The sequence below is a fragment of the Balaenoptera physalus genome (genome assembly GCF_965194825.1).
Source record: "Balaenoptera physalus genome assembly, chromosome: 19".
Taxonomy (NCBI): domain Eukaryota; kingdom Metazoa; phylum Chordata; class Mammalia; order Artiodactyla; family Balaenopteridae; genus Balaenoptera; species Balaenoptera physalus.
Window position 1 is genome coordinate 61,742,009 of NC_138900.1, and position 22,422 is coordinate 61,764,430.

Consider the following 22,422-nt stretch of genomic DNA (forward strand, 5'->3'; position numbering starts at 1 on the left):
TGGGGCCAGCCTTCTGGAGAGCAATCCTCCTCTGAGGCAGAATTACCAGTACACCAATACGATACCAATACAGAATTGCCTGCTCCCCTCGAGGTCTCTCTCGACTTCAGCCTCTCAAGTCAAAAAGAAAGTGCAGCAGTAAAATAGGCTCATTAAAAATCACTAAGAAGGATGTTTGCTAAAGAACCCTCTGGGCCACGTGGATAAACCAGAAAACCTCAGCTCCTGCAAGAGGGCCAGCAACTGTGCTGTGTTCCTACACGCATATTTTAAAATTATTATGAACATATTGTTAATTATTAATTAATATTATTTAAAAACTATTATTAAGTCCTACAGGTATAATGGGCTTATTGGCCAGCTTAGAGTTCTATGGCAGGAGTTGGCAAGCTGTGGCCCTGCCTGTTTTTTTTTTTTAACGTTTTATTTTGAAATAATAGTAGACGCAAGCCTCCCCCAGTATTAACATCTTGCATAACTATAGTACAATATCAAAACCAGGAAATTGGCATTGGTATAATCCCCAGAGTTTATTCAGATTTCACCAGCTATATATGCAAGTGCGTATGTGTGTGTGCAATTCTGTAACGTGTAGCTTTGCGCAAAAATCACCTCACTCAAGATACAGAACTGTTCCATCACCATCAGGCTTTCTCATGCTACCTTTTTAGAGCCCTATTCTCATCTTTAACCTGTTCTCTATCTCTTTAACTTTGTCACTTAAAGAATATTCTATAGATCTGCCACCTGTTTTTGGGTAGCCTGTGAGCTCAGGATGGTTTTTTTTTTTTTTTTTTTTTTTTTTTTTAAAGTTATTTATTTATTTATTTATTTGTGGCTGTGTTGGGTCTTCGTTTCTGTGCGAGGGCTTTCTCTAGTTGTGGCAAGCGGGGGCCGCTCTTCATCGCGGTGCGCGGGCCTCTCACTATCGCAGCCTCTCTTGTTGCGGAGCACAGGCTCCAGACGCGCAGGCTCAGTAACTGTGGCTCACGGGCCCAGCTGCTCCGCGGCATGTGGGATCTTCCCAGACCAGGGCTCGAACCCGTGTCCCCTGCATTGGCAGGCAGACTCTCAACCACTGCGCCACCAGGGAAGCCCCTCAGGATGGTTTTTACATTTCTAAATGGTTAAAAGAAATCAGAAGATTTTCTTGACACATGAAAATTATATGGAATACGAATGTCAATGTCCATAATGTTTTACTGGAACACAGCCACTCCCATTCATTTACAGATTGTCTGTAACGGCAGAGTTGAGTGAGTAGGACGTGCAGTGCTAAAATATTTGCTATCCACCTTTTTATAGAAAATGTTTGCTGGCCCCTGTTCTAGGGCATTCTCAAGCTGCCACCTGCGTGTGGACTGGTCAAACGTGTGCATCAGGCTGAGTGAATTAAAACCATCATTTGGAGGTGGGAGTGGAGGCATCCTCTCCTCCTATCTCCATCCTCGTAATAGCTGTTGAGCTCTTACTACGTGCCAGGCATCATCTCACTTAACGCTCCCGATCACTATTGCATGTAAATGTCAGACCACCAACTCAGGTGTGCAAGAAATGTAATTTTATTTTCTATAAGTCAACGCAATTTCTATTTTGAGCCATCTTTCTGCCACGTGGCGAAAACTGTTTCGGTCATTTTGAGCTTTATCCCATTTCCCCAGGGTAGCATCTTAAATTCCTGGGTATGGGACATTTCATCTCTGATGGTCAGTGCCTCATGCTGGACTCTGCTGAGATGTGCAGTGCTCTGTCCAGCCCTCATGCAGGTTGGCAGCTACCTACCTCTTGGAAGCCATCAGAAAGGCACTGTTCGGGCTGGTGCCTCCTGCCATTTCTGTGCTTCTGCTGGCACTGAGGCTCATTCTGTTCCTCTACATCCCACTGGTTCTCACACTGGGGTGTGCATCAGGACCACCTCGAGGGCACGTTATATCACAACGCTGAGCTTCAACAACAATTTCTGATCACCAGTTTCTGATCCAGCAGGTCTGAGGTGGGGCTCCAGAAGGTGCATTTCTAACAAGTTCCCAATTGATGCTGATGCTGCTGGTTCTGGACCACACCTTGAGAAACAGCCGGTCTAAACCATGCCGAGGCTCAGGGAACTCAGAGAATCTGCTTCAGGTCTATCTAGCTGAACACACCCCAGATATTTCTCCTCTGTAAAGAGGACCCAGGGACTTCCCTGGTGGCGCAGTGGTTAAAAATCCGCCTGCCAATGCAGGGGACGCGGGTTCAAGCCCCAGTCAGGGAAGATCGCACATGCTGCGGAGCAACTAAGCCCGTGCGCCACAACTACTGAAGCCCGCGCCTAGAGCCCATGCTCCGCAACAAGAGAAGCCACCGCAATGAGAAGCCCGCACACCGCAACGAAGAGTAGCCCCCGCTCGACGCAACTAGAGAAAGCCCGTGCGCAGCAACGAAGACCCAATGCAGCCAAAAATAAATAAATAAAAATTTTTTTGAAAAGCCCAGAAATTAGAAAAAAAAGAGGACCCAGGTCACTCACTTCTGCTCCAGATCCCCCTCCCACAAAACGTCTGGAGTTTTTGTATTACTTCTCTGCTACCGTTTAGGGCAATGACTCCAAAGCTTGGTTGTACATTGGAATCACCTAGGTAGGGAATTTTAAAAACTACTAATGCCAAGGTCCCCTTTCTTCACCACCCCACAGTTTCTGATCTAATTGGCTGGGGTGTGGCCTGGGCATTGGGGTTTTAAAAAGCTCCCCAGGTGATTTTAATGTGCAGTCGAAGATGAAAAATCACTAGTTGTGGACAGCGGTTCTCCAAGTGTGGTCCAGGCCTGCAGCATCAGCATCACCTGGGAACTTGTTAGAGATGCAGATTCTCAGGCCCTACCCCAGACACCCCCAATCAGATTCTCTGGAGGTGGGGCCTGGCGACCTGTGTGTGAACAAGCCCTCTTGGTGATCCTGGTCAGTCGAGGGGATCAGGCTGGCTGGGGAAGGGACTAGAGCTCAGGGACTCTGCAATCTTTTTAGCTCTTGGCACTTCTGCTCTAGTTTTCCTGGACTAAGGAATCTTTTCTAGTCGAAGGAAAAGGGAAGACAGGATCTTATATCATTGCACTGCATGTAAGATATATCGTCTTATATCTGCATGTCCTAAAGATATCATTCTGTCTCCACACACTCCTTTGAGGGAGAAACATGAGGTAGACTTTGATTAAACCTCCTCCTTGCTGTGTCATCCCTCCACAGGTATAACAAATATCTAGCTGCCCGGATGTAGGAAAGGGCTTTGAGGCAAAAGAATATACCTCCAAAAAAGCATGGCTTAATATTTCACAAGTAATCAAGGAGACTAAGGTTTGAGAGTTGAAGTGATCTGCCTAGATCCTAAATCTCAAAGGGGCCCTTTTGACTTCAGAGCTTGAAGGGTTAAAAATCTTCCCACTCTCTCATCTTGCCTGACCTCAGAGTTGTTCCCTTCTGTCCTCAGGACTGTGGGCTGTGATCAACAATGCTGGGGTCCTTGGCCTCCCAACTGACGGGGAGCTCATTCCCATGACCGAATACAAACGATGCATGGCCGTGAACTTCTTTGGGGCCGTGGAAGTCACGAAGGCATTTTTGCCTCTTCTTAGGAAATCCAAGGGGAGGCTGGTGAACATCAGCAGCATGGCAGGTGAGTTGGCCTTTCCCCACAAGGTCATGGGTGCCAGTCATGCAAGATGTGACTCGCAGTGCTCCCTGTGGGCTGGACAAGAAAGCAGGGCACTCTCATGCAGGGCTGGGTGAAGAATAGTCAAATCGTGTGTTTACCGTTGATCTGAGTACAATAAAACCTTCCTTTCCTTTCAAATCCTTTCATGTACTGACTCTTACCCACCTTCTAACTCATCTATTCATTACTGGGGATTTAGGGCTTTCACATATCTTCACAGTGTGACCGCTAATGCACAAGCTTCCTAGATTTGGAAAGGAAACCCTGCATACAGTTAACGTCATCGTGACAGGGAACCTGTTTTCAACCCTCCCTGAATTCTGCACACTCTGTTGTTCCCTGTGAGATGAATAGCAAATGTCTTCACTCTGTTGGCACTGTCAGAGCCCTGTGTCTCAGTTGGCTCCCTGCTAGTATTTTCCATAAGACAATTCCCATCGTTCTGCAATCTCAAGGCAGTTGGGGCACGGTGTGACATTTGATAACTCATCTCTCTCCATTTCAAAGAACAGATAGTCAACAAGTCAAGGGTTTACCGATCTCCCTTCCATAAAAAATGCCCATGTATGTGATGTCTCATTCTTTCTTCTGGAACAGATATTTCCAAACTGGGGTTCCTCAGAGCCTTACTCAGCTTTGAGTGGTGTCCATGGGGTTGTCTTTTGGGCCACTGCACGGGTGAGAGGGAAGCCAAGAGGGTGGCCTCTGGACTCCAGGATCCTGCCTTCACATTGAGGAATACCACTCTTCACTGTTGGATCAGTTGGTTCTGAGTGAGATTTTTTTTTTTTTAAATAAAGGATCCAACTATTTGGTTGGTTGGTTTTGGTTTCTTTGTTTTTTTTTTTAAGGGAGACATTTTTGTGTATTTTCTAGACAATCATTTTTGTCCCTCATATTTTCTTACCTCGTTCTAACTTAGCAACTTCTAACTTACTAGCTATGTGAGTGTGTCACTAGCGTTGCTTGTTGGCCTGAGGAAGGAAGGAAGGAAAGAAGGAAGGAAGGAAGGAAGGGAGGAAGGAAGGGAGGGAGGGAGGGAGGGAGGAAGGAAGGAAAGGGAAGGGAAGGGAAGGAAAAGAGGGAGGGAGGAGGAGAAAGGATGGAGAAAGAGACGTCTAAGGTGGTTAAGAGCAATGAGCACTGTGTTTCAAATTTTATGAGAACCCCAAAATATTTCCAATTTTTTTTCTACCTTGCTAAAGCAAACAAATCCTGAGAAAATACATTTGCAATATTTCACCCTTAACTTTCTTCTGAACTTAGCCTTTACATTTTTGACCTCTGTGGAAACCTCACTTTTCTCAGTTCCCTGGTACAATCTGGTACATCTGGAAAAGTCTCACATGCTCCTTTGCCTCACTCATTCAACAAATATTTACTGAAATGACTTATCATTGCCTTCTCCTTGACACAGTGACAAGGAAGATTTTTCTCTTCCTCTCTTGGTTCTCAACTTTGAGCAGCTCATTCGTTCATAAGATTTTACTTACATATCACTGATATGCACACTACCTGCTATAGGCCCAGTGTCTGGCATGAAGTAGAAGCTCAATTAATAAATTAAAAAATGCAAGTGTGCAGATGAATGAATGGGCGAGTGACGAATTTATCCTACAGAGGATGCCCATTCATAAACCTTCAACTTGACCTCTAAAACTTTTTCTAAGCCAAGACGTTGAATGGACTTGTCACATATTTCCACTGGAGGAAAATGTTTGAGGGTTAAAATAAATCACACACCTCACTCCTATTCTCACCACTGGACATACAAAATCTTTTATACCCAGCCTTACTAGTTCCATTCCAGTATCTTACCATCGTCACCAAGTCAACATGTCTGAAGCTCAACTTTCTATCAGCCATTCAGAGCTTCCTCTCTTGACTTCTTTCTGTTCATCTCCTAGTCTTTTAGGTTTCAGAGCTTTGAGCCTTCTTGGATTTGTTTCTCCCTGTGCCTTTCTCTCCTTTTCTCCCACCCAGTCAGTCACCAAGATGTATGGAGTCTTCCTTCATCACATCCAGCTTTGAATCCTTATGTTTCAAGGAAACTCTAGAAATAGGTTCATTTGCAGGACTCAGAAACCACCCAGGGAATTTTATAAAGTTGTTAAAACAATAGCATGAAAGCAGAACAGAAAGGAAACGTATGTACTTGACAGGGCAGGTGTTTGTAAGAGGACAGGAGCCAAAGATCTTAAATCATGCTTATAGTTTCCCTCATTGATGAGGGGCAGAGGAGTTCAGCAGAATCCCTAGCACTTTGCTGATGAGTGTTTTGCGAAACAATGGAAAAGATTTTTGAGCAAGGGGATAAGAAGCTAGACTGTAACACAAGAATCAGAAAAGTCATGGCATGTGTAAAAGACACTATATAACCAACCACCAATCCACAAAATTAACATCCAATGTGATGCCAACTTGATGATGTGTCTCTTGGCAAAGCTAATGTAACAGTAATTTTGGAAAACGTACTGATTTGGGAGTTCACCCTGGTCTTTTTCTCATTTTGAAGATGGAGGTATGGAGAGAGAGAGAGACAGCCGGTAAGTGTTCTCCAAAAGGAGTTCATGGTTGCCCTGACTCATCAGGTTGTCTTGAGTCTGGCACCTCGGCCACCCTCTGCATGACAAGAATTTCAATGATGTAGATTTATCATGGAAGTTTGCATCAGCCAGGAGGAGCTGAGCTGGAACTGCTGACTCTATTCAAGTTATCCACTGCTGCGTAGTAAATAACCCCAAAGAAAGTGTCTCAGGATACTGTGAGTAGGCAACCGGTTTGGTAGAATAGTGGTCTCTCAAATACATGCATGTCCTAAAACCTGGAACCTGGAATATGTGACCTTACCTGGCAAAAGGGACTTTGCAGGTATGATTGAGTTAAGGATCTGAAGGCAGAGATGATCCTAGATTATCTAGGTGGGTCTGATGCGGTTACAAGAATCCTTATAAGAGGGAGGCAGGAAGGTCAGACTCAAAGAGAGGTTGGAAGATGGAGGAAGGAGCCGTGAGCCAAAGAATGCAGGTAACTTTCAGAAGCTGGAAAATTCAGTGGGGATAAACTGCCTAGGTTTTGATCCTGTCTTTACCACTGACAATGGAGTGACCTAGGACAAAGTGCTGAACTTCTGAGTTGCAGCTTCTGCATTTTACGATGGGGATAATAATGATCGTTTCTTCTTAGGGCTATGGTGAGATGAGATGAAATGACACGGTTTTAAGCATCAGCCTTGCACCTGGCACGTGGTGGAGTTAGAGACCCAAAAGCCATCTGCCATGAAGAGGTTGGCCCTGTGTACACCTGTGGCTTTTTATCCTGCCAACCGCTGGCATTGCCACCTGTGACTGTTCCATCCTGTTGCTCCCTGTCATGCACTAGCTCCTGGGCAAATAAGCCCAACAGGTCATTACTTCCACATTTGACCACATCTTCTCTGGGAGGATTTTCCACCCCCCTGTAATCATGTTTATCATCCCTCCCACAGAAATAGAATAGCTCTTTAACCTAAATCCTGGCAAGGAAGTTTGATAAATATTTAACCAAGGATTGAAGGAAGTGGGAGATGACTCTTTGATTGATTGTACAAAGGGCACTTGAAAAATCTTTATGTTTGAGAGGTCTAAAAGTCTTTTCTGGCCAGTTTTCCTCTTAAGAAATTGCAGAGTAAATACCCGTGTTATGTCGTAAGCTGTGCTTGAATGAGAACAGCTGAAAGCAAACCTTATAAAACGACTTAAGGCCTCAGGGATTTTGAGCCGGTTGTGCTTTGAATCGTGCTCTTGTATTACTAGCTGAGTGATCTGGGGCAAGTAGCTCCACTTGTCTGTGTCCATTTCATCCTCTGTTGTGATAGGGTGACACAGCTCCTGAGTCTAAGGCAGCATTTCTCAACCTGAACATTATCGATATCTGGGGGAGGCTAATTCTTTCTGTGGGGGGCTCTCCGATGCATTGTAGGATGTTTAGCAACATCTGTGTTCTTGACCCATTAGATGCAAGTAGCACCCAGTGCTGACCTTCAGATATTACCACGTGTCCACTGGGGTGGGGGTGGGGTGCAAAATCAGCCCCAGTTGAGAACTTCTGGTCTCAACTGTAGATCTAAATGCATTGTGGATTCTGAGTGTTTAGCACAGTTACTGGTACACAGAAAGTACCCTAGTAACAGGGACCTCTCTACTGAGAGACAGTAACGGTTGCCCATCACATCGAGCTATTTAAAATGCATGAAAATTACTTTACACCAAAGTAAGGGGCCACAGAGAGTCTTACAAATCTACAGATTTTAGGTATCCGGCAGATTTCACAGTTCCAAACTTGAGCCTGGTCTTACTTAGTTCGGAGAAGTTGACAACGGGATCATTCCTGGATTTTTTTTCTTGCCGAGTTGGCTGCCTTAAGCGAATCATCTGGCAAATCATTCAGCCAGTCTCAGCTGCTCAGTGACGTGAGAGGAAGCCAAAGCTGAGATTCGTTTCCTTAAAACTCTCACACTAGCCAGGGCTTAGCGTAGGGTAAGGGGGAGAGGGGAGAGCAAGATGGAGTGAACATCTTCATGCTGAGTTGAATTAGATGCTTACACCCCTGAAGTCATTCAGTTCTAACATGTGCAGGATGCAGATACTGATTCCTTTTTAGATCAAGCACACTCTAGCCCAGGATCATCCAGCTGGTAAGCAATGAAGTCAGTGCTGGTAACTGGGCCTATTTAACTCCAAATTCAGTGTTCCTCTCACTTTTCCAGATTACCAAGCAAGAACACACCAGGGAAACGGGGGACGGGGGAAGTGGGCAAAAAAAACGCAGACCCTAATGCTAATACCTTTAAGCAATGATTAGGAAGTGTAAGCAATTTAGGGCTGTCTCCTACACCAGTGCTTCAAACATTAATGTGTATAGTGATCAGCTGGGTGTCTTGTTAAAATGCAGAATTTGACTGAGTTGGTCTGAGGGGGGCCTAAGATTCTGTATTTCTATAACTAGTTCCTAAGTGACTGCTACTGGTCCCTGTACAATTTTTTTCAAACTTCAGATGCATTTGATTCACCAGGAGGGCTACTTAATAACAACTGCAGGAAATCAAAACTTCAATGAGATAATATTTCACACCCACTAGGATGGCTATAATCAAAAAACCAGAAAACAGCACTTGATGGCAAGGGTCTGGAGAAACTGGAACTCACCTGAGTTGCTGGTGGGAACGTAAAATGGTGCAACCTCTGTGGAAAACACTTGGCAGTTCCCCAATAAATTAAACACAGAGTTACAACTCAGCAATTCTACTCCTAAGTGTATGCTCAAGAGAACAGAAAACAGGTGTTCCAACAAACACTTGTACATAGGTATTCATAGCATTATTTATAATAGCCAGAGATGGAAACAACCCAAATGTCCATCAACTGATGAATTAATAAACAAAATGTGGTCTATCCATACAATGGAATATTATTAATCCATAAAAAGGAATGAGGCACTGATACTCTGAAGGGTGAATCTTGAAAAGATTGTGCTAAGTGACAGAAGCCAGACACAAAAGGCCACATCTTGGGACAATCCTATTTATGTGAAATGTCCAAAACAGGCAAACCCATAGCGACAGAAAGCATATTAGTGGTTGTCAGGGGCTGGGGTATGGGGGTTCCTTTCGGGGCATTGAAAATACAGAACTAGATAGTGCTATTGGTTGTACAACATTGTAAACATACTAAAAGTCACTGAATTGTACACCTTAAAAGGGTTAAATGGCTAATTTTATGTTTTATGTATTTTACCACAATAAGAAAAAAATTCTGCCCGACCCCCAGAATTTCTGATTCAGTGGGTCTGGAGTGAGACCTGAGGGCTTGCACTTCTAACAGATTCCCAGCTGCTGTTACTTCTCAATCACACTTTGAATGAGGTCCCAGACATTGATTTTGATACCAAACAGTTGTCGAATCCCCAGAGATTGTCAAAGTACAAGGGAACAACCAGATGTTATTAGTCTCCAATTTCTGCTAACCATGCCTAAAGTTTTTTTTTTTTTTTTTTTTTGGCTGCACCACGCGGTATGTGGAACTTCCCCAACCAGGGATCAAACCCACGCCCCCTGCAGTGGAAGTACGGAATCTTAACCACCTGACCACCAGGTGGTGATTACTTTTTTTTCCTTTTTTTTTTTTTGGCTGCGCTGCGTGGCTTGTGGGATCTTAGTTCCCTGACCAGGGATTGAACCCGGGCCCTCGGCAGGGAAAGCTTGGAGTCCTAACCACTGGACTGCCAGGGAATTCCCTGGACTTTGTTACTTGAGTTGAGTCCAGTTGACCTTGGAGGAGGCAGAAACCAGCTGGGAGCCCTCATTACTTTCTCCTGAGACAAGGTCATGGGTGTTCTGGCTTGGGAAGATATTAGAGAATGAGAAAGCTGCTGTGGGCATGGGACCCTGGTACCTCTATAAAAGTGTCCTGCACCTGGTTCCATATTGGAGAGAGGAGTTTCCCCAACACCAACAAGCAATGCTCAGATGCCAGCAGGGTGTCCTACAATTCAACTCAATTCTGAAGCTCTCTACCTGGAGAGAGCATCAGATCCCACAGGTTAGGGCTCAGTCCTACAAGGCTGCCCCCCATCCCCACTTTGGATGCCAGTGGCAAGCCCAGGTTATCACCTGTGCTTCTGACTGATTCGCTATAGATCAGAGGTACCAACTACCCCCTCCTTGGGTTCGATTAATTTGCTAGAGCAGCTCACAGAACTCAGGAAACCTGCTTACTCACTGGATTACCGGTTTATTACAAAGGATATTAAAGGATACAAATCAACAGCCAGATGAAGAGATACACAGGGCAAGGCACAGGGAAAAGGTGTGATGCTACCACACTCTCTGAACTCGCTACTCTCCCCGAATCTCCCTGCTCACCAACCTGGAAGCTCTCCCAACCCCCTCCTTTGGGGTTTTTATAGAGGCTTCATTATAGCATGTGATTGACTAAATCATTAGCCATTGGTGATTGATCTCAATCTTTCTCCCCTCCCCGGGGTCGGGGTAGGACTGAAAGTTCCAACCCTCTAATCACAAGATTGGATCCACTTGCAGCCAGCCCTCCACCCATTCTTAGGAGAGGTTCTCGTTGCCTCATTAACATAACAAAAGTCCTCATTAACCTTTGCCACTCTCATCACTTAGGAAATTCCCAGGGTTTTAGAAGCCCTGTGCCAGAAACAGCGACCATGACCAAATACGTATTTATTATAAATCAAAAAATCACACCTTACCTATACAGCCTCAGGCTGAAAAGCTGCAATATTTCTGCCCTGTGTTAATAGAGCACTCGCTTGGAAAGCCCTTTCTTTTCCATAATTCCTATATGGTCATATGTTAGCTTTAGGTCAGGAACAAGAGGATCTCCTGGTAGGTGTTGATCATTATGGCTAGGATGAGTGTTGTGAGGCCCTGTGTTACCTCAGGGGACATCAAGAACATCTGAATGCTAGAACCTAGGGAAATGTTACTAACTTGTTGCTTATGCCACACCAAAGGAGTCAGGCAAAGACCAGGACCGAGCCCCCCGAGGGGGGTGTGGGGAAAGGGCCTCACAATTCTGTAAGCTCCAGGATTGTAACTTCAAGTTTCCCTCCGTGTTAGCCACGGCCAACAGTATGCCATAAGGTCAAAACAAGGACCACCAGAAAGACAAGGACCACCAGAGTGATCAGAAACATGAGTGCTGAGTTTATTCTTGCCAGGGGACAGATTCACTGAGTAGTTCCCCGAGGCAGAAAAGCTGGGTGGGGGGGACTGGTATGTTCTAGAAGAGGGGGAGGATGCTGCCTTCATGGTAGCTGCACCGAGTAGGGCTAGATGACTTGCAGTTATGAAGGATGGAAAGAGTCCATAGGTCTGTACGTGGTTGGTTAAAACACGTCCCATTGTTGACTGGGTGTTCCATTAAGTCGCTGAATAACAAGGTCACCCCATATTCTGAGCCATTTACCAGCACTGGCTACTTAGAGTCGATTGGAGGGAACCCCAGCATTCAGTTTTGGTACCTCCTAAGCGAGTACTGCTCTAAGGGCAGAGTTTTGCCTTTGCATTAGCCACGTCCATCAGTGATGGGGGTGAGCGTGGAATGGAGTGAGGAAGAAGTATATTGTCACTTTAAATTCGGTTGCAGCCTTGGCAGAAAATGTTTCAAAAGCTCTAGCTTGCTTAGGGGGCGCTTCTCTTATGTTTTAACATTTCAAATTAGCCAGGCCTTGATTTTTGGGCCTCCCATGCCAAACTTCAATAAACTTAATTTTTTAGTTTTATTTACCAAAATGTTAGGAGACCTTATGACCTTGGTATGGCCAAAGACCTACATGGGAGCTAGGCAGTTCTCCTGACCTAAGCGTGTTTTTTTTTTAATTTTAATTTTAATTTTTTTTTAAATTTTTGGCTGCGTTGGGTCTTTGTTGCTGTGCACGGGCTTTCTCTAGTTGCGGTGAGCGGGGGCGACTCTTCGTGGCAGTGCGTAGGCTTCTCATTGCGGTGGCTTCTCTTGTTGCAGAGCACGGGCTCTAGGTGCACGGGCTCAGTAGCTGTGGCTCACGGGCTCAGTAGTTGTGGCTCACGGACTCTAGAGTGCAGGTTCAGTAGATGTGGCGCACAGGCTTAGTTGCTCCGTGGCATGTGGGATCTTCCCGGACCAGGGCTCGAACCCATGTCCCCTGCGTTGGCAGGCGGATTCTTAACCACTGCACCACCAGGGAAGCCACCTAAGCGTGTCTTAAAGGGAGTATGCATTTTTAAACTTTTTATTTGGAAATAATTATAGACTCACAGGAAGCTGCAAGGAAATGTACAGGGAAGTCCTGTTCGCCCTTCATCCAGACTCCCCTAATGATAACATTTTACATAACTACAGTACAATATCAAAACCACTGGTACCATGCACAGAACTTATTCAGATTTCACCAGTTATATCTGCACCCATTTATGTGTGTGTGTTTATAGGTCTGTGCAGTTTTGTCATATGTATAGCTTCCTGTAACTATGAACACAATCAAATACAGAATGGTTCCAGCACCATAATGATCCTGAGATACCCCTTTTATAGCCACATCCACACGCTCACCCCATCCCCAACTCCTGGCAACCACGAATCTGTTTTCCATCTCTGTAATTTTCTTTCAAGAATATTATATAAATGGAATCATACAGTAATGCAACCTTTTGAAACCGGCTTTCACTCAACATAATTTAAAGGAAATATATTTTGACCAAGGCATATGTAGCTCAAAAACAAACAAGCAAAACCGAACATATAAACAAAAAACGTTTCTTCCAGCATAGCACTAGAAAGTCTCTTTTAATTTCAGTCTCTTGAAACACAACATACCTTAGGCCCCACATCTGTGAGACTTGGATCAAGGATCAAACAGCACTGCCAGGTCACTATCCAACTTCTGAGATCACAACTTCTACAACCAAAACAGAGATCTCAGTTTTTCCAGAGCCCAAGCTGTATTAATATTTACATGTCCAGAGGACAGAAATAAATCGAAAAAAATCATAGATGTTCTCTAGAAGTGTTTAACAACCCTATCTGCCCGTTGGAATCACCTGGGAGAGCTTTTAAAAATCCCAGTGCCTTGGCAAATAATAGGAAGGTCTAATAGGGAGCTTACTTTGTGCCAAACACTGTTCTAATATATTAATTCACTTAACTTTCATAACAACCCTGTGATACATGTATTATCATTATTCTTAATTTACAGATTAAAGGACAGGCACATAAACATAAACTGGTTTTCCTAACTTTAACTGCTTTTACTAATCAGTGGCAGAGCTGGGATTTGAACACAGGCAGTGTTGGCTCCAGAACCTGGCTCTTAACTGCTGCCCTCTGCTAACCTCCCTTCCAGCTGGCCAAGCTCACCTCACCTTAAAAACCGTGGAGAAATGAGAATAGTCTAACCGCACAGACTGGGTTGAAACTTTGAACAAGTTGCTTTAACTTCTTTGGCCCTTCTCCCCAGTCAAAGGAAGGAATTGGATTTTGAACTCTTAAGATTTGGTGAAACTAAAAATCACTTAAATAAGAATCAGCTGGTCATACGTGACAAGATGGGAACCACAGTTGAATGTTTGATGCCAGATACTATACTGAAATTTCACCAGTTAAGCCTCAGGACTCTTCCTTTTAAGTGACAGGGCCAAACCTCAGACAGACTTAAGGGAGAAGGAGGTGATTAGCTCACCGACTGTTTGGAACCAAGTTCCGAGTCATCGTAACTCTCCCCCACCTCCACTCCCTGTTTCCGTCCTCAACCCCTACCTCCAGCTTTCTGAGCTCCCTTCTCGCTCCTCTGCTTCCCTTTGTTTCCCTTCTCCTGTGTGGGGGCAGAAATGGCCCCTGGGAGTGCCGGTGTTGCACCATTATCACACTTAAGTAGCCAGGAATAAACCATAAAAGCATCTCCCTTCCACGATCTAGGTCAGGACTCTGGCTCAGCTGAGGACACGTGCCCAGCCCCAAGCCAATCTCTGGGTCCAGGGGATGGGATGTTATGATCAGTCAGTCTGCCTCTCTGAATGAGGACAAACAGTTGACTGACAGCCTTCCTACAAAGACAGGGAGGTAAGGATGAGTGTTTCCCAAAAGGAAGTTATGTGAGCCAGACCAAAGCTTTTTTTTTTTTTTTTCATTTTGGCCACACCGCGCACGGCATGTGAGATCTTAGTTCCCCCACCAGGAATGAAACCCGCATCCACTGCATTGGACGGCCAGGGAAGTCCCAGACCAAAGCTTTAATAATCATGTAAGAATCATGATGATAATTGACATTAGCTATTCTAGGTATCTCTACTTCAATGCCTACATTCCCTGCCCCCAGTTTGATTGGGCTATAATTGGCATATAACATTGTATTAGTTTCAGGTGTACCACATGATGTGCTACATGTATATGTTGCGAAATGATTACCACAATAAGCTTAGTTAACATCCATCACCTCACAGTTACAATTTTTTTTCTTGGGATAAGAGCTTTTAAGATTTAGTCTCTCGGACTTCCCTGGTGGTGCAATGGTTAAGAATCCGCCTGCCAATGCAGGGGACACGGGGTTCGAGCCCTGGTCCGGGAAAATCCCACATGCTGCGGAGCAACTAAGCCTGTGCGCTACAACTACTGAGCCTGCGCTCTAGAGCCCACGAGCCACAACTACTGAAGCCCACGCGCCTAGAGCCCATGCTCTGCAACAAGAGAAGGCACTGCAATGAGGAGCCCATGCACCACAATAAAGAGCAGCCCCCGCTCGCTGCAACTAGAGAAAGCCCACGCGCAGCAACGAAGACCCAACACAGTCAAAAATAAAAAATATAAATAAATTTATAAAAAAAAAATTTACTGTTAACAGCTTTCAAATATACAACACAGTATTGTTAACTATAGTCAGTATGTTGCACGTTACATCCCCAGAATGTATTTATGTTATAACTGGAAGTTTGTACCTTTTGACCACCTTCATGCATTTCCCCAGCACCCCACCCCTCACCTCTGGTAATCACCAATCTGTTCTCTGTATCCATGAGTTAGCGTTTTTTGTGTGGTTTTTTTCAAAGATTCCACATATAAGGGAGATACCACGGTATTTGTCTTTCTCTGTCTGACTTATCTTACTTAGCATAATGCCCTCAAGGTCCATAGATATGTACCTAGGAAACCATCACCACAATCAAGATAGTGAACATGACCTTCATTCCCCAGACTTCCTTGTCCCCCATTCTAACCCATATACCCTGGCCCCCCAGCAGGTAACCACTGATTCATTCTATCACTATAGATTTGTTGGCATTTTCTAGAATTATAAAGAAATGGAATTATACAATACATACTGTTTTTTTGTCCGGCTCTTTCTTTCACCATAATTATTTTGAGACTCATCCATGCTGTTGTGTGTATCAAGTTCATTCCTTCTAACAGCTGAGTTGTATTCCATTGTACGGCTGTATCACAGTTTATCAATTCAGCCAGTGGATGCTTCTTTGACCAGGGAAATCTTTGGCAAACCTGGGACCCTTAATGTCATGGGCTCAGTCATCCTGGGTTCCCCATGAGGTCTCCTGGGTGCTCTGAACCCCTTCATAATCTCGTGTTTTCCAGTGAAAGGACACCAGGAACACACCCGTATTCATTTCCTAGGGTCGCCGTAACAAATTAGAGTGGCTTAAAACAACAGGAATCTATACTGTCACAGTTCTGGCGGCCAGAAGTTCTGAAATCAAAGTGCTGGCAGGGCCACCTCCCTCTGAAGGCTGTAAGGGAGAATGCCTCCTTGCCTGTCCCAGCTTCTGTAGCCCCAGGCATTCCTAGGCTTGTGGCAGCATCACTCAAATCTCTGTCTCCATCTTGACATGGTCTGCTCCCTTGTTTCTCTGGGTCTTCTCTTTCTCTGTCTCTTACAAGGACAGCCATCATTGGATTTAGGACCCATCCTAATCCAGGATGGTCTCATCTTGAGATTTGTACCTTAATTACATCTGCAGAGAACCTTATTCCAAGTAAGGTCACACCACTTTTCTGGCTTCCTTTGCTTCTGCCTTCCATAGCTCATCCCTCACAGCTGGTCCAATGAGAGACGCAGTTTAAGGCTCAATCTCCCTCAGCTTCTAAAAGAAATGTGATTCAAGTGGAATAAAGAGCATCTGCCCCCAGCACTAGCTAGCCCTCCTAGAATAAGTCCTTTCTCACACCCTCTTTTTTTTAACCCCCAATTTATTATTTTGCAGTTCTACAGGCCAGAAGTCTGAAATGAGCCTCACTGGGCTAAAACCAATGTTTTGGCAGGCCTGAATTCCTTCTGGAGGCTCTACGAGCAAATCCATTTCCTTGTCTTTTCTAGGTTCTAGAGGCTGCCTGCATTCTTGGTTCATGGTCCCATTTCTCTGTCTTTAAAGCAGCAACATCAGGCCATCTCTCTCATTCCAATGCCCTTCTCTCCTCTCTTTCACTTATAAGGACCCTTGTGATTACATTGGACCCACCTGGATAATCCAGGCTAAGCTCATGATCTCAAGGTTGATTAGCAACCTCAGTTCCCCTTTTTCCATATAATCTAACATATTCATAGGTTCCAGAGACATCTCTGGACACCTTTGAGGGACCATTATTCTGCCTACCATACCTCTCTTTCCTATTTTCCACTTTCTCTGTATCCCTAGTGATTTCCTCAGATCTAGCTTTTAGGTAACAAATTCTCAACTGTGTTTGAACTACCATCTAATTTGTCTACTGAATTTTTTTTTTTTAAGTTTAGTTGATTTACAATATTGTGTTAGTTTCAGGTGTACAGCAAAGTAGTTCATATATATATTTCAGATTTTTCATTATAGGTTATTACAAGATATTGAATATAGTTCTCTGTGCTATACAATAAATCCTTGTTGCTTATCTAGTTTATGTATAGTAGCTTGTAACTGTTAATCCCATACTTCTAATTTATTCTCCCCCCGCTTTCCCCTTTGATAACCATAAGTTTGTTTTCTATGTCTGTGAGTCTGTTTCTGTTTTGTATATCGATTCATTTGTAGTATTTTTTAGATCCCACATATAAGTGATATCATATAATTTTGTCTTTGACTTACTTCACTAATAGTCTCAGGTCCATCCATACTGCTGCAAATGGCAATATTTCATTATTTTTTATGGCTGAGCACTATTCCATTTCATATATATGGTATATATATATATACCACAGCTTCTTAAGCCAACTGTCTGTTGATGGGCACTTGGGTTGTTTCCATGTCTTGGCTATTGTAAATAGTGCTACTATGAACATTGGGGTGTATGATGTTTCTTTTCAAATTAGAGTTTTCATCTTTTCTGGATACATATGCAGGAGTGGGATACCTGGATCGTATGGTAGCTCTTTTTTTAGTTTTTAAAGTAATCTCCATACTGTTTTCTATAGTGGCTGCACCAATTTATATTCCCATCAACAGTGTAATAGGGTTCCCTTTTTGCCACACTCTCTCCAGCATTTATTATTTATAGACTTTTTGATGACAGCCATTCTGACTGCTCATACCCTCTTACAGAGATGCCCCATGGTTCCCTATGGCGTGTGTTACTCCTTGTTGCAACAAGTATTAAACCCAATTTGTTCAACTACAAGCTCTGTAATGGAGAGAACAGTGCCCACTCTGCCCCCACTTCCCCAAAGATATGTCCATCCAGAACCTCAGAATGTAGGTTGGCCAGACTGGAAGGTCAGAGGCTGGGGCAGATGCTCTTTATCCCAACTAAATCACATTTAGCTTAGAAGCTGGGAGAGATTGAGCCTTATACTTGGTTTGCCATTGGACCAGCTGTGATGAAGCAGGCATGGAAAGCAAAAGCAAAGGAAGCCAGACAATGATGTGACCAAGAATATGCGTTCACCTGCATACAGAGGGCCTTTGTCTTCCTTTCTCTGCCTTAGTCACCACTGATACCAGTTCCTGGCATGAAGTAGGTGCCATCTAAATACTTAGTGGATGAACAAATGAAAACATCAGACCTGATTTTTTTTTCTCCCATTATTCCCATAGGAGGGGTTCCAATGGAGAAGATGGCAGCCTATAGCTCATCCAAGGCAGCTCTGACCATGTTTTCAGCAGTCATGAGACAAGAGCTATCCAAATGGGGAGTTAAAGTCTCTGTCATCCAGCCTGGAGGCTTCCGAACAAGTAGGTGTCTGAGCCCAAGAGCCCTGCAATATTAATTCTGGAAGGGATGCTGAAGGTCCTTTGTTCTGACAGAGTTCAAGCCGAACCCCTCAGTGGTGGACCAAAGAGGGGTTGGGATGGGTGGGCTTCTTCTAAGCATAGAGGGGCAGGTGCCAGGTTTTGCAATGTACAGTTGCTCCCCTGCCTCCTTTCACCAAGGAATTAAGTTTTGATGTTATGTATTTTTCAAACACAACCTCCTCCCCTCTGAAGGACATGACCCACATCCTTCTACCCCGGGAGGAGATGGCCATCCTCTCCTCTCCGCTCCCTGAATTTCTGGACCCTGAGCAGATGCAGACGACCCCCATGGCTCAGCCCTTAGTTCTGGGTCATCAACCATGTAATTGGTGATCGAAATGAAGACGTAAAAGACCATATCTAATAAAAGACCACGCACTGGGAGGGATGCCTAACACACTAAAGAACAAACCCTAGAGGTTTGAATATTAACCCAAATGCACCAGATAAAAATCTAAAAGAAAAGCAAAACTTTGTCTTGAAGCATTTAGCAGCCAGGATCTCCCAGAGTTGTCCAGGAGGAGCACGAAGACTCGGTGAAAGGGCTCATCTGGGAAGGAAACAGAGGGAAAGAGACCTGGGCCACTCAGGTTGAGAGGCGGGACCAGGGCAGTAGGAATGGAGGGAAGGTGAAGTCTTGAGAGGGGTTTCCAACTTGGGGACTCCCTGGGCAGGTAGGAGAGTTGAGGGGAGTTGATGGAGAAGGAGGGGGGGTCAAAGATGATGCCGAATATGGCAGCCTGAGAGACAGAGCACAAAAAGCTGCCTGACAGCTAGTGGAAGGGGAGAATGATGAATTTGATTTTGAACCTGGCAGGAGGATTGAGAGTTTGGTGACACAGCCAATGAAAACTTCCAACACACAGATGCAAGATTCCCTTTGGACCAGAGAGCAACCCTGCAGTTAAGTTACAGTTTCAAGGACTCACTGAAATTGTCATAGCTAGCATTTTGGGCAGCTGTTCTTATCAGGCACTAGCCATTTTCTGTACATTCTTTCCTGATATTGTTGATCTTATTTTTTTAATTGAGAAATATATCATATACACACATAGTTTAATAAATTATCAATATTATAAAAATTCATGTACTTAACATCCAGATAAAAAAATAAAACATTGCCAGCTCTCAGAAGCCCTCACATGGTCCTCTCCAGTTTTAGCCCTCTCCTCCCTGCAACATGTAACCTGTCGTACTTTTTGTAACATTCGTTTATTTGCTGTTCTTGACAGTGTTCCATGCATACATGCATCCCCAAACAATAGTTTGGCTTTACTGGTTTTTGAACTTTAAATGGAATCAATGTGTGTGTATTTTTTTGCGTCTGGCTTCTTTCACCAAACATTATGTTTTCACAGTTCATTTATGTTGTGTGTAGCTGTAGTTCATTCATTTTCATTGTTAGTATTCTGTGAATATGCCACAATTTTTCTACTATCGATGGGATATTTGGGTCACTTTTGGACGACTGTGAACAATTCAGCTGTGGACCTTCTGGCACACCTACTGTGGCATATGTGTGTGTGATTTTTCCTATGACATATATACCCAGGAATGGGATGACTGGATCATAGATTTTAATTATCTCCAACTTTATTGGATATTTCCAAATTGTTTCCTTAATTATCATTCCAGTTTTACTCCCATCCTTTCCATATATGTCTTAATCTGCATCACAGCCCTGAGGAGTAGGTTTAATTGACATCATTCACCAGGTGAGGACACTGAAGTAGGGTGGGTAATATATAGCTCAGCATGGACGTCTGTGACACCACGATGGTGGGGAATTTGAAACCAGATCCCTAGGTGCAGAGCCTGGTTCTTTCTTTTATATCAGGATGTCCTCAGTTTAAAGCTGACATTTGATGGGCTCTCTAAAGGCAAGAGGCCAGACGGTGGAGAGCTGAGGACTTAAGTTTGGAGAATGACATTTGAAGTGGGGGATGAGACAAGGAATCTTTAGGGACACAGAGAGCTCCTGAAGACATTCAGGGAGACATATCAGATTTTTTGGGTACCCTGCAATAAAAAATAGCTCAAGCATATTGCACGCTTCGCAGATTTTAAGACTTTATGTGTACAATCTCACTTAATCCTCACCTATGAGGTAGGCATCATAATATTCCCATCTTATGGGTAGAAAACCGAGGCTCAGAGAAGTTAAGGAATTTCTCAAGCCACAGTGCTGATATGAGGCAGAGATGGGATTTGGATCCACGTCATCTTACCAGTTTTATTGTGTGTAGCCCCAAAGTGGCAGGGGATCGGCAAGTGTGTGTCAAAAGTGGCAGATGAAGGTTGACAAAAGGGTGGTGGCTTTGTCACCAATAAAGAGAGTTTTGGGGATTTTGGACAGGGTAGGCACAAGAGTGATTAGAAAGTCCATGAGATGTTTAAAGAGGAAGGAAGTGGAGAGGAAAAGGAATCCCCTGTGAGAGTAGAGACTGGGGCAGAAGTAGCTGGAGGAACAATAGTTCATGCAAACATGTTTCTTAAGATGCAGAAGTCTCTGGAGTAGTAACTGTCAGGGTAATCATTTCTTTAAGTACCGTCATGCCTTCATGAAAAGAAATGAGCAGTTGAAACTCCGTTTGCATTTCCATGAGTATAATTGGATTTCACTGGCTTACATTTCATAGCGAGGCTCCCCTGCAGTCCTGGTATCCAGGAGTCACCCAAGCTAGCAAAGACTCATCCCCAAAGCAATCCCTGAGCAATCACACACTTTGTAGGAGGGAGTGTGGGTTGCTGCAACCTTTCTGGAAAGTAATCTGGTACTAGCTATTAAAATTCAAAATGGGGGCTTCCCGGGGCTTCCCTGGTGGCGCAGTGGTTGAGAATCTGCCTGCCAATGCAGGGGACACGGGTTCGAGCCCTGGTCTGGGAAGATCCCACATGCCGCGGAGCAACTAGGCCCGTGAGCCACAATTGCTGAGCCTGTGCATCTGGAGCCTGTGCCCCGCAACAAGAGAGGCCGCGATAGTGAGGGGCCCGCGCACCGCGATGAAGAGTGGCCCCCACTTGCCACAACTAGAGAAAGCCCTCGCACAGAGACGAAGACCCAACACAGCCAAAAATAAATAAATAAATAAATAAATAAATAAAGGAAAAAAAAATGCCATAGAATAATTAATTTACAAAAAAAAAAAATTCAAAATGAATGTGTTTTTTGACCAGACAGCCACCCTTTGGGGACCGTAGCCTAAAGAAGTGAACGCCGAAAAACAAAAGGATACATTGTGCAAAGCTGGTGATGGCAGCGTTCCCTGAAATGGTGAAACCTAGGAACGACTGGCAAGTCATTTGATAGAGAAATGGTGACTAAAAGCTGCTCAGTGGAAAATTCTGCTGCTCTGGTTTAAAACTATAGCCATTGACCAGGAGGCAGGTCTGTGATTCATTACTAAGCAAACAAACAAAAATCAAAACCCACAGACAAACAAAAAAGCAAATTCCTAGAAAATACGTCTAGTATGATCCTTTTTGTGTTTTGTTTGTTCCTGGTAAAATAAAATTAAGCCAAAGCCAAACATATCTATATGTTTGTATGAGCAAGGAGGGAGTGTAGAATGACACACAATACTGTAAGTTTCCTCAGAGGAGATTAATTTTAAAAACATATGCATCTCCTTATTATTCATTATTTATATAATGAGCAGCCATTGCTACTATATTTTAAAGTAAATATATAGATACTATTAGATTTTATATAATAAGCAAGAATTTACTTCTATATTAAATATATGGTTATATATTTAATCACATATAATTTATACATTAAAATTTAATGTATTATTTAAAATGAAATTAAAATTATATTTATTAAATAGATAACATGAGGGACTTCCCTGGTGGTCCAGTGGTTAAGACTTCGCCTTCCAGTGCCGGGGCGGGGTTGTGGGGATGGGAGGGGTGGGGTATGGGTTTGATCCCTGGTCAGGGAGTTAGGATCCCACATGCCTTGGGGCCAAAAAACGAAAA

General features: G+C 44.0%; 1 protein-coding gene across 1 annotated transcript in view; it reads left to right on the forward strand.

Moving 5' to 3' along the window:
* HSD17B2 (hydroxysteroid 17-beta dehydrogenase 2) overlaps positions 1–22,292 on the forward strand; it is a 69,871-nt gene extending 47,579 nt beyond the window's left edge. The window contains exons 3-5 of the mRNA XM_082439220.1: positions 3,465–3,650; positions 18,244–18,381; positions 19,259–22,292. Of these exons, the coding sequence (XP_082295346.1) occupies positions 3,465–3,650; positions 18,244–18,381; positions 19,259–19,278 (344 nt within the window). The 3' untranslated portion in view covers positions 19,279–22,292. The remainder of the gene's footprint in view (positions 1–3,464; positions 3,651–18,243; positions 18,382–19,258) is intronic.
* The last annotated feature ends 130 nt before the right edge of the window (positions 22,293–22,422 follow it).